General features: G+C 34.9%; 1 protein-coding gene across 1 annotated transcript; it reads right to left on the bottom strand.

Annotated features, from left to right (window-relative positions):
* Positions 1-8,178: 8,178 nt before the first annotated feature.
* Positions 8,179-9,120, bottom strand: LOC103548534 (olfactory receptor 4K3-like). The gene has a single exon (XM_008516352.2). The coding sequence runs from the start codon at positions 9,115-9,117 to the stop codon at positions 8,179-8,181; it is 939 nt and encodes a 312-aa protein (XP_008514574.1). The 5' UTR covers positions 9,118-9,120.
* Between the last annotated feature and the right edge of the window lie 2,646 nt (positions 9,121-11,766).

Here is an 11,766-nt window from a genome sequence, read left to right as displayed (position 1 = left end):
AAAAATCTTTTCATTTTGAGGGGAGTCAAATGGTGTTGTGCAAGAGTAAGGTTTAGAATTTAACCAAAATTTTAACAGGCGGTGGAATTTTAAATAATTTTGTGTTTGTTTCCTCATTCTCAACTTGACTTACTATATTTGTAGAGGTAATATTTGTTTTTCTAACTTAAAAACAAATGTATAAAAATTAATCGAATGAATAGGAATATTATCTAGGAGCCATTTACTATATACAGTGTAACGATGTTTTTAAGGGCACAGACACAGGGGCCAAACTCTTTGCATCCCCAGACCCTCCATTTACCAGATCTGTGTTCTGGATGAGTTACTGAACTGCCCAGTAAGTCAGTTTCTTCATCTTTCAAAGATAGATACTAAGAGTCACTTCCTCAAATGATTGTTTTGAGGACTAAATGAGTTGAATCACGAAAACACAAGAAGTTGCTGGGGCATATAGTAAGTGCTAAATAATCATTATCTGTTATGATAATTTTGACGATTTTCAGGAAACATAGAGTTTTTCATATTGGTAATGGTGATTGAATAAATATGGCAGAAAGAAGGCTAACATGCTTTTTCATGTTGTGTCAGTAGGAAAGGAATAGTGGAGACAGACATTGCTTTTTATTTTTATGATCCTAATGTTCAGAGAAAAAGGGCATTGAAGATCCAATATATTTCACGTACTACTTTAACAAAGATACTAGAGCTTCAACAAATATTTTGTCTCCTAATACAGTTTAACTCTGAGAATACACCCAAAGGAAATAAAACAATATGAGTAAAAGTGATTCAAATAAAGTGAGTTAACAAAGAAAAAGGGTGACAAATAAATTGTGGAAGCCAAAAAAAAGGGTGATAATTATGAAACAAGATGCTGGAGAATTAAAGACTGGGCTTCCAGTACCTGCACAAGCTCAGATTTCACTTATGGCAGCTTCAAGGGATTGAGAAACAGAGAGAGATTAACTCCTTTTTAGATTCATCATTATTGTTTAAGACGCATAGTTATAAATAGTGTTTAACATTAGGAATAAAAACAAACAGTATAAGTGAGTATTAATGACTAATATCATTTGCGTTATTGGTTTTCTATAAAAATTAGGTCAATCATGAACATGGAGTTTTCCCAAGGGTCAAGTATTACAAGATGCAGAATTGAGTAATGGAGAAATTGAACAATTTGGCATGATGAACAGTAATCGTATGTTTCTGACAATATTTTTTTCAATTTTGAGATTGTAGATGTTTATAGAATTATTGGAAGTTATCAGAGTCACTGACTATATCTGTTTGGCATTAATATCATGTTATAGACCAAATACTGGAACACACCCTTAATTGCTAACCCCACTTAGAATTTTGTGAAATAATGAATTGGTATTTTAAAAAACATATGAGAACTTCAAGAATAATGCAAATATAGATTTAAAAACTTCACTTGGAGTTTTATTAGCTAAAATTATTCTATAGGGAATTCAAAAGACAAAGGAATTTTGTTTTTTTGGAAAAAAGGTAGCATTTGTTCATGAGTTAAATATACTGAAGGCATTTTTCACAGACTTCACAAACCATTTAATGAGGAAACTGAGTATCTATCCTACCTAAGACTTCACTGCAGGATTGCTTTGATTTCCATCTGTACTGCTGTTGCTTGGGATCCCTTTTGTGAAGAAATGATTTAAATCCTGTTTCAAGGACAGAAAAGCTATGTAATTAAGGTGAATCTATTTTCTCGAAGTATTAGCTCCATGGTATTAGCCATTTTTGACCAAAATGGCAAAACGTTTTACGGTAAATATATTGGCCAAGTGCCTATACATAAAGCTAGACAAATAGTGGGTTAATTACAATATAATGAGTCTGAAAATGATGAGAATGCAGTACAGTGTATGAACCATGAACTGTGTAGAAGAGGAAAAATCAAGACAAGAAAACAGTACAGAAACAACTTACAAGAGCCTGAGGTTCTTTTCTTTGCAAAATTGAACCCATATACATGTATTGTTTCTGGCCAGGTCTAATTGTAGAGTGAGAGTGCAATAAATTCAGTATTAAATAATTAAGGGTCCAGTCTCTATTGACTACCTGTTCTCCTCCTCATCTTGGCAATATAGACTACAAAGAAAAGTGAGGCAATGTGAAGATTCAGCTACATAATTTATTATCTTTACTTACCTGACCAAAGCCTGAGGAGAATTGATCAGTTTTCTGTGGTCAATGGTTTAGAAACATGAACATTTTGATTCATATATTATTACTAAATAAAAATCCTAATGTACCTTTTGTTCCTAATTCTATAGTATCAATTTTCCCAGGACAATAAATAACTCAGAATATGTTCTACCATCATATCATTATAATGAGGGTCGCAGAGATGGTTTGGTGTCTGAGGTAAACTTGTTTGCTGCTTGATCAGACAATTTTTGGTGATAACTCTTAAATTCTGGCACTTTCCTTATTATTTTTATCACAGATACTTTAGTGCTCAAAATCACGTGTTAGTATCAGTTCTGGCACTCTGTGAAACAGGGACCATGACAAAATTGTAAGATATTTCTTGAGGGAAATATCTATGAAAGGGAGTGGGAGCAGTAGCAGGTAGGAAAGCCTTCATAACAAAGTGCCAGTGTGGCTCCTGTGAAAGAAGAGTGGGAAGGAGGGAAGATTGGATGGAGTAGCCTCAGACCACAGTGAAGCTCTGAGAAATTCTCAGCTGGGTTGATGTGGAGCTCCAGAGCAAAGACTGTCCATTAGAGGAAATTCACATTGGGCAGGAATATCCTGGCTCTGGTCCACTCACTGTTATCAATCATGGGCTGGGAGCAACCAGGGCAATATTGTATATTAAATATTATTATGAATAATAAAAAATTATGAATTATTATGAATAAATAGAATGTCCTAGACTTGAAGAGTCCATAGAAAGGATATGTAACTTTTAAAGAAAAATATTATCTATGAAGAATAACAGTTTATTTCTATCTTTTTATTCATTTTATTTAGTTGTCTTGCCTTATTTAACTGGCCAGGACTTCCAACAAATGCCAAACACTAGTGTTGAGAGGAAGCATGTTTTTCTGATTCCCAATCTTGTGGGGAGGGGGAGCTTCCCATATTTCATCATTTAATGTAACTTGTTCTAGAGATATTTTGTAGATATCTTTATCAGATTGAGTAATTTTCATTCTAAACTTGCATTTTTAAGAATTTTATCATGAAGACGTATTGGATTTTATCAAATGCTCTTGCTATATCTATTGACATATTTGTATAATTTTTCTCCTTTTTCTTAACTTGGTGATTGATTCCCAATTATTAAATCAGGCTTACACTTCAAATATAAAATTAATTTCTTGGAATATATTATTCTTCTTATATATTGTTCCCTTGTCTTTGTTATTGTTTTGTTTTGGATTTTTGCATCCATATTCATGAGAGTGAGTGACCTATAATTTTTTTCCCTATGTGTTTATCTGTTTCTCATGTCAAATTTATGCTGGCTTTATAAACGAATTGGAAAAAAAAAAAGTTAATACCTCTTCTGAAACCCATTCTCTCTACCTTTTGGGCATTTTAGAGGAAGAGAAACTATAGAAGGAAATACGGAAATGACCTGGTCAAGTCCCTTGCAAGCACGCTTATTGGACTTCTTGATGGTATTTAGTGTTAGAAAGACAATGAGGAGTCTTCATCTAAGGGAGATGTGCCCTTTTAGCAGGATACACTTAATCTTTCTAGGTTGCTAAAAGTAAATCACCCTGTAAGTTATGGATTTATCGGATGGAGTCAGCTGGAAAATGCCAATGAGCTACATAATTAACAGAGTAAAAGTTGAAGATGTGTGATGGCTAAAATAATCTCCCTTTCTGTAAGCGATGCTACACGTGCATTGTTAGCGTTGAGTCTTCGTTTGTCCTGTGTGGTTCAGAGTGCACCCTACAATAGCGTGAAAAATCTTTTGACCCACGTTGGCGCTCTCAGAATTCTCCATGCTTGACCTCTGTCTTGAAGCTGCCTGTATCCTTTGAATTATTAATAAATTTTGACACTACGCAATATTTTTGATAATCCAACTCTAATTAGCTAAAAAGAGAAAGGTGTTCCTTCTTTTTCTCTTCTGAAGAGGAGTGTACATAAAAGATGTTTCTTTTTCTCTTAAATATTTTGCAGTATTCCCCAGGAAAGCCACTTAGACCTGCATTTCTCTCTGTGGAAAGCTGTATCAGTGAGGGATCAGTCAGAAAAGAGGAAATACATCATTTGTACAGAGTTTAATATAAAAATTAACCAGGTATAAAGCTGTTAACTAGATATTTGAAAGTATATAAAGAAAATTTTATATTACCATGGAGGTAACAACTGTAGGAAGAAGCTACCACCCTTGGGTATGCAGGGAACAAAGGTCAGAATTTGGAATTATTGAATTTTAATGATTTAGAAAAGGAGTCCTACAGAGCTAAGACTCCCTTTTTTGGAGGAGTGTGTGTTAGCTACCGCTTATTCCTCTGAACTCAGAAGAGAGGCATGAAGGTCTGAGACCCAGATTTTTGAACATAGGATGCCACTATGCTGGTGATGTTATCTCTGAAGAAGCATGATGAGCCTAGCTCTGCAACTGTTGGAAAAACTGCAACCTGGATTCACCTCCTGCCATAGGTAGGAACTATTACTGTAGTGGCTGTGATAATACTCACAGAGGCACAGCAATGAGTGGAAAGGCCCTTAAGAAGCAATCAGAAAGGAGTCCCTTGCTCTTTCTCTAACCTTGTAGTCTTCCTGTAGCATGCTCTACTGATAGAGCATGAAATGGAGACAGATGGGAAAACACAAATGTGGTTTGCAGAGTTCTAGCATGAAAAAGCAGAGTATAGAAGGGTGAGTTTTGAGCTGAGAGACAGTAATAACTAGGACAGAAAAGGGTTTAGTTGCAGGTTCAACTTGTTTAATAGATACACAGGATGATTCAGATGTTCTTGCTTTAGTATCTTGTTTTTTATAGGAATTTTCCCATTTCATGTGAGTTTTTTAATTTATTGGTATAATGTACATAATATCATATTTTAATATTTTTAAGATTGTGCCTTCTGTAGAGATGATTTTTCATTGGTTATTTGTGCCTTTTCCCTTCTTCTTGATCAGTTTGCTCATGTATTAACAATTTTGTTAGTGTCTTGAAATAACTAACTTTGGTTTTGTGATTCTTTTGACTTTAACTTTTTTATTTCATTACTTTTTGCTCTTATTATGTTCTTCCTTCTACTTTCTTTAGGTTAATTTTCTTGATATGGATACTTGGATCATTGATAGTCATCTTTTCTTTTTTAAAACTCTGTGCATATATAATAAAGTCCCTATGAACAGGTTGTAGCTGCATTCTATTGATGTATGTATTGTGTTTTTATTTTTCAGTTCAAGATGTTTTTTTTTTTAAATTTTCCATTGTGATTCTTTTTGAAACATAGATCACTTAGAAGTGAATTGTGTGATTTGATGGTGAGTTAAATGAAATTCATATCCTAAGAAACCAGATGGACAGTGGGACCTCATTTTGTAGTTTACTAGAACTAATTAAATGGTCTGGCAAGGACTGAATGAGGATGCTGTATTCTTGTTACATTCTTCCATGGAGAGGTGTAAAAGGAGGTTACACACAGTCTTCAAATCACTTATGAATAAATGGTGGCTTCTAAAAGTAAAGATTTATATCAATTAACATAGCTGAGATAATTTCACATTAAAATATTCCACAAAGCCGTGATATGTCTCCATATATGTTTGCAGACAGATCTGAGTGATGCTGCCGTGATCATCTGATTTGGGGAAATGACTCAATATAATTTACACTTCTTGTTTTTTCATATTTTAAGAAATTAAAAACTGTAACTATAATTGTTTATATATATATTTTTAGATCAGTTATGTTATCATGGGCGCTTTAATTTATTGGTATAAAGAGAAAGATTGATATGCCATTTTTAACTTTTTATATATTTGTATAGGGTTAAGACCAAGAAATCATGAATTTCTTCTTTTGTACACAGAAATAAACTAGAAATTAAGATACTGTAAAAGTGTGTCAATATAATTTTATTCATAAAATTTATTCATAAAATTATATACATCATCCAGAGGTTTAAAATATGCAGTATTTCACAGGCAATTTCATTTAAAAAGATCACATGATGCTGACATCACTGATCTTCCCTGATGTAACTCTACTAACAATGAAAACAAACCGTATGCATTTTCCTTCTGTATATATTTTGCTATCTAAGTATGAGATATATGTGATATACATATATATCGGGGGGAGGGTTTCAGGTGACAACTTCTTTAGAAAGCAGAAATTGATTTGGTAAATAGCCCAGAACCACACTGCCTAACTGAAACCTGCAGTGAATGAATAGGCAATTGTATAGTGTTTTCTAAATTTAGTTTTTATTTTTTTAATTTGCAGAAGGCAAAACACAGTATCTTTCCTTTATTTTTCCTTAATTTTGCATTATACAATATTTGAAGTGTACAAAACAATATAAGTAAATTATGAAGAAAAAAGCACAAATGACGAATGGTACAATGGTAAATAGGACACTATCAATACTATTTTTTGTTATGTAGGCTCCTCTTAGAGTCTATCCATCTCCTGGCTGGAGCAGCGTCTCCCTTCCTCTCAACATGTGGCTTCCATTACTGAGTCAAAAGCAGCTGCTTCAGTTGTCCTCTGCCCCAGCCACTGGGACAGGGGGAAAAGAATCTGGAGCTGATGTTTTTGAAAAGATGGCTTGCAAGTTGCAGAAATCACTTCTCGCAGTCTGTAGCCAGAGCTTATTCATTTAGCCACACCTATCTGCAGAGACTAGGAAATCTCCTCTGTAGCTGGGTGGCCGTAGGTCCAACTAAAACTTGGGGGTATTCTGTTAGCAAAAGGAAGAAGAGGCATGTGGACGCTAGGGAACAGTTAGCAGCCGGTTGCTGACATATTCACTTGTTCGGCTTTACAATACAATGATAAATCGTTTTTCAGAATGGTTAAATCAATGTACACCAACCAGCAGGGCATAAATTTTTATTAATACACATTCTCAACTGTAATTGTTATTGTCGTATGTCATTTTTTAACCATTTTAGCAGGTGTAAAATGATATTTCTTTATGATCTTAAGTTTCATTTCCCTGATTACTAATGAGGTGGAGTGTCTGTTAGTACTTTCTCTTCAGTAAAATAAATACCTCTTCAAAGCTTTTGTCAATTTTTCCCCAGGTTGGCTTGTTTATCTGTTTTAATTTAATTTGGAGAAGATTTTGAGAGATTTTCTATAAAATTATTGTATTGTTTTTACTGATGGTTTCTGTTGGCTCCCTTCTCATCACTCTGTATTTCTGTTGCTTTGAAACAACGCATCCTTCTCCTTCCCCATTCTTACAGCTCTCCTTTCTTATTTATTTCATATCAGCTAAAATTAAAACCATTAAGATCATTTATTAATAAGAGAAAATAAATAATGTTTCAAGGGATTGTACACACTTCTCCCTGTGAATTTAGGAAAAAAATTTCAAGGGAAACCCTTGAATCATTACCTTTAACCCGTTGAATTAAATTACCCTTAGATCAATGGTTAGTTAACTTGAAAACTTGAACAATAGGGATTATGCAGTGAAGTACAAGGGTGATAGTATTGTGATAGTTTTAATTTATCTTTTTGTTTTCTAAGTGGATCCAGACCACTCAGATATCTTTAGTATCTTTTCTAGCTATGTTAGAGTTACAGTTGATAAATCATGTATTTTTGGAAGTGAGAATAATGATAATTAACTCAAAGTGATTTTGTAAGTAATACGTAAACTAGCTAAAATGCTGAGTATGGTGTTGGGAACACAGGTAGTGTTTAACAAGTGGTAGCAATTATCATTATTTTTATAATTATCGTTATTGTTATTATCTGATAATCTTTGAACATCTACAAAGTATATTTATGCAAATTATTATTTTATCCAGGTGGTAAGAATATAAGTGTTGGGGTTTTGAACAAATTTTCGTAGTGAATTAAATACAAATCAACATCTGGGAACACTTACAGCTTATAGATATGAACAGGTCATATTTCCAGTTCAGTTTACAGGTCAAATGTGGCCAAATTGGGGCACATACCGTGAATTTTCTGATTACATAAGACCTCTAAAAATTATCCCTTGACTCCACATTTTGATTTACCAGTCTCTTTATGGCATTCTTAATCTCTTTATTTCTCAGTGTATAAATAGCTGGATTCAGGAGAGGCGTGATCACTGTGTAAAACACAGCAAGAAACTTGTCCACCGAAGTGACACTGAGTGGCCACAAATAGATGAAGATGCAGGGCCCAAAGAAGAGCACCACCACTGTGATGTGGGAAGTACAGGTGGAGAGAGCCTTAGAAGCCCCATCCTTAGAGTGAAGGCGGACAGTTACCAGGATATAAGTGTAGGAGATCAGCAAGAGAATGAAGCAACTTGTTGCCAAGACCCCACTGTCGGCATTTATCAATATCCCCAGAGTATGAGTATCCATGCAGGCCAGTTTGATCACCAAAGGGATATCACAGAAAAAGCTGTCCACTATTCTGGGTCCACAGAAGGGCAGCTCTAAAATCATAGCCAGTTGACTCATGGCATGCACAAAGCCAATGATCCAAGATATCAAAACCAGCAGGATGCACTTTTGTCTGTTCATGATGCTGAAGTAACGGAGTGGCTTGCAAATGGCCACATAGCGGTCATAAGCCATTGACACAAGCAGCACCATCTCACCCCCTGCAAAGATATGCACACAGAGGATCTGGCTCATGCAGCCCCCAAAAGAGATGGTCTTATTTTCCTTGAGGAAGTCTGTGGTCAGTTTAGGGGTGGTTACTGAGGAAAGGCAGAAGTCAACAAATGAGAGATTGGCTAAGAGGAAGTACATTGGGGAGTGGAGATGAGGGTCAGTGATGATTAAGGACACGACAAGGAGGTTCCCCACAACAGTCATCATGTAGAGTATAGAAAATGGCATTAAAAGGAAGGTCTGGAGCTCCCTTGAATTACAAAGCCCACGAAAAATAAACTCAGACACCACAGATTGGTTTGCTTCTTCCATTTGGTACAATATGTTCTAATGAGATCCAAAGAAAGAGATGAACTGAGAACTTCTAGAAAGGAAAGAATAACTTAATGTTCAGATGCCAGAGAGCAGATAAGTGCTACTTATGCGCAAAATTGAAATCTTGGCTTTGTACTAAACTCAAAGTTGAAAATAAAATTTTCTTGAATTTACAGGTGGGCATAGCATTGTGGCTAAGAAAGGAGGCTAAGTATAGAAGGGCAGGTCAAGAACTTTACTCATCATAAGTATAATCTTATGGGTTTCAAAAATGAATATTCTGATTAAAAACGTCAGTAGTAATATATTCCACATACAATTTCTCCAAGACTTGAGTCTACCTCATCTGTAGGGAAAAAAGCATAGCTCTAAAATGTACCTGAAAGTTCTTTAATTTACCAGGCTCTATCCATGCAAGAATCTAAAGCTACATTTCTGATACAAAACATGCTTCTTAGAAATAAATATATTGCTAAGTGGATATATATGAGCAGACTGATTTGAACCAAAGTCTTTACAAACTCTAGGAAATCTGTTCACCAAATGACTTGATACAAGATGTTTATGTTCCAAAAGAGACCTCAGATGCTGACTATACATTTCTAGTATTATATATTTCCCCACATTTTGAATGTCCTCAGGAGAGGATATTTCCACAAAATCATGTATTCCTTGGCCTGACCAATGTCAAATATTAAGCTACATTCCTTCCTTCCTTGCTTGTGTGCTTCTTTCCTCCTTGGTTCTTTCATTTCTTTCTTTACTTCCATTTTTAGTTCTTTTGTCTCTCTTCATCTCTCTCTCTCCATTATCTTATTACTCTTTTCAGGATGGAAACTGAGAGATTATAAAGTTGACTAACTGGCACTTACTACATACCAAGTCTATGTTATACACTTTAAAAACGTTTATCTATATAGTTAGATATTTCTTCCATGTAGCTTAAAATATTTTGCATTTCCACCAGCAATGTAAAAAATTGCCTGCTTTTCCACAGTCTTGTCAACACAATGTTTTGTTAATATGGGATGAGAAATGGCATCTGAATGTAATTTTAATTTCTTATTGTGAGATTAAGAATTTTTCCCTGTATTTAAGGACTATTTGCCTTTCTTTCTCTTTAAACTGCATGCTCTCTCCTTTTCTGCACATTTTTCTATTGGGTTTACCTCTTTTTCCTTCTCAGTATTTTTCTCAGAAAAAGTAAGATTTTATTATGTTTTTAATGAAAATCAATCTATTAATTATGTTCTCATGACAATTGTCTCAAGAGAATTGTATAATTTTATTTTATTATTTTTATAAGAACACAATATAGACCTAATAAATTATGTACACATATATACACATAATCTATTCTAATGATCACATTTATTATTATTTTGCAGATGAGACAGCTTGAATTTCCCAAGTCATAGCTAAAAAGTAAGAGAACTGGAATATAAATTGAGTTCTGTGTGACTCCAAAGCATCCAGTATAACTTTCCTTCCTAGAAATGACTTCTGGTAGGAATCTTGATTTTGACAAGACTAAGTAAATAAATAAGATTTCTGAAATAAGACATTTTACTGTAGAAGGAGGTAACCCAGACATAAACAAATGTAAATGGCCAAAAACAACAGGAAAAAAATGTTTAGGTTTACATTAAAATCAATTCAGTTTCACTGTTTGTCTTCAAATTGTATGTACTTTGCCCAGTTAATGTTTTTTGGGGGGGGGGGGGGGTTGGTGAGGAAGATTGTTCCTGAGCTTACGTCTGTGCCAATCTTCCTCTTTTTTGTATGTGGGATGCCACAACAGCATGGCTTGATGAGCAGTGTGTTGCCTTGCACCTGGGATCCAAACCCGCAAACCCCAAGCTGCTAAAGCAGAGGGTGAACTTAACCGCTATGCCACTTGGCGCACCCCTGCCATATTAATTTTTGGCCGAGGCTTTTCTCCATTTACTCTTTTGATCAAATGTTAGCACAAGTAAAAGCCAAAAGGAATTAGAAATTATCAGGACAAGTTAGAGGGTCTGTGAGAACCAATTCTCCCCAGCCTGAGAATCTGGGAGCTTCTAAGATTGTAGAAAAGCAGTACTTTTTGTGAGTATATAAAACTACTGTTAGGAATCCAGAAATCCCAGGGATTATTTGGGGAGGAAACCCACAATCTTTTCTGTAAACCCATTAAATAAATAATACATTCAGAACTCTAAGCACCATAGGTAGTTATGGAAAAAAATACTACAGAGAAGGGAAATAAAACACAATTTAGTCTTAGAATGGGGGGAAGGCATTAAAAATGAAAGTTCAAAAATCATGTGTAAGGCTATACTTACCCCACACAGATGACCTCTGAAACCAGATCTTTTTTCAGTGACTGAGAGGGCTTACTCTAGATTTTACCCTAAGTCTGAAATGAAGTTCAATTAATTTTATGCCATGACCAGTGTTGTGGGAGTGTGTCCTCCTCAGTGTGGCATATATACACAGTAAGGAGTAGTCTCTGGGCTTGGAAACTTTCTATCTGTGTGTTCTAAATCAACCCAAGTATTTGAAAAGACTTTCCCTATCATGCTCCTTGGGGATCTTTAGCTTCCACATTTCCCTGAGGGAAAGTTGGGCATTGAATGTGTCATGGAATAATCCACCGTTTGCAAA

The sequence above is a fragment of the Equus przewalskii genome, chromosome 1, assembly GCF_037783145.1.
Source record: "Equus przewalskii isolate Varuska chromosome 1, EquPr2, whole genome shotgun sequence".
Taxonomy (NCBI): domain Eukaryota; kingdom Metazoa; phylum Chordata; class Mammalia; order Perissodactyla; family Equidae; genus Equus; species Equus przewalskii.
The sequence above is the reverse complement of the archived record's forward strand: the minus strand, read 5'-3'. Positions and strand labels throughout refer to the sequence as shown.

Bases quoted from the DNA above. Each gene is read 5' to 3' on its own strand.
- LOC103548534 (XM_008516352.2), bottom strand. From the start codon at position 9,117: ATGGAAGAAGCAAACCAATCTGTGGTGTCTGAGTTTATTTTTCGTGGG.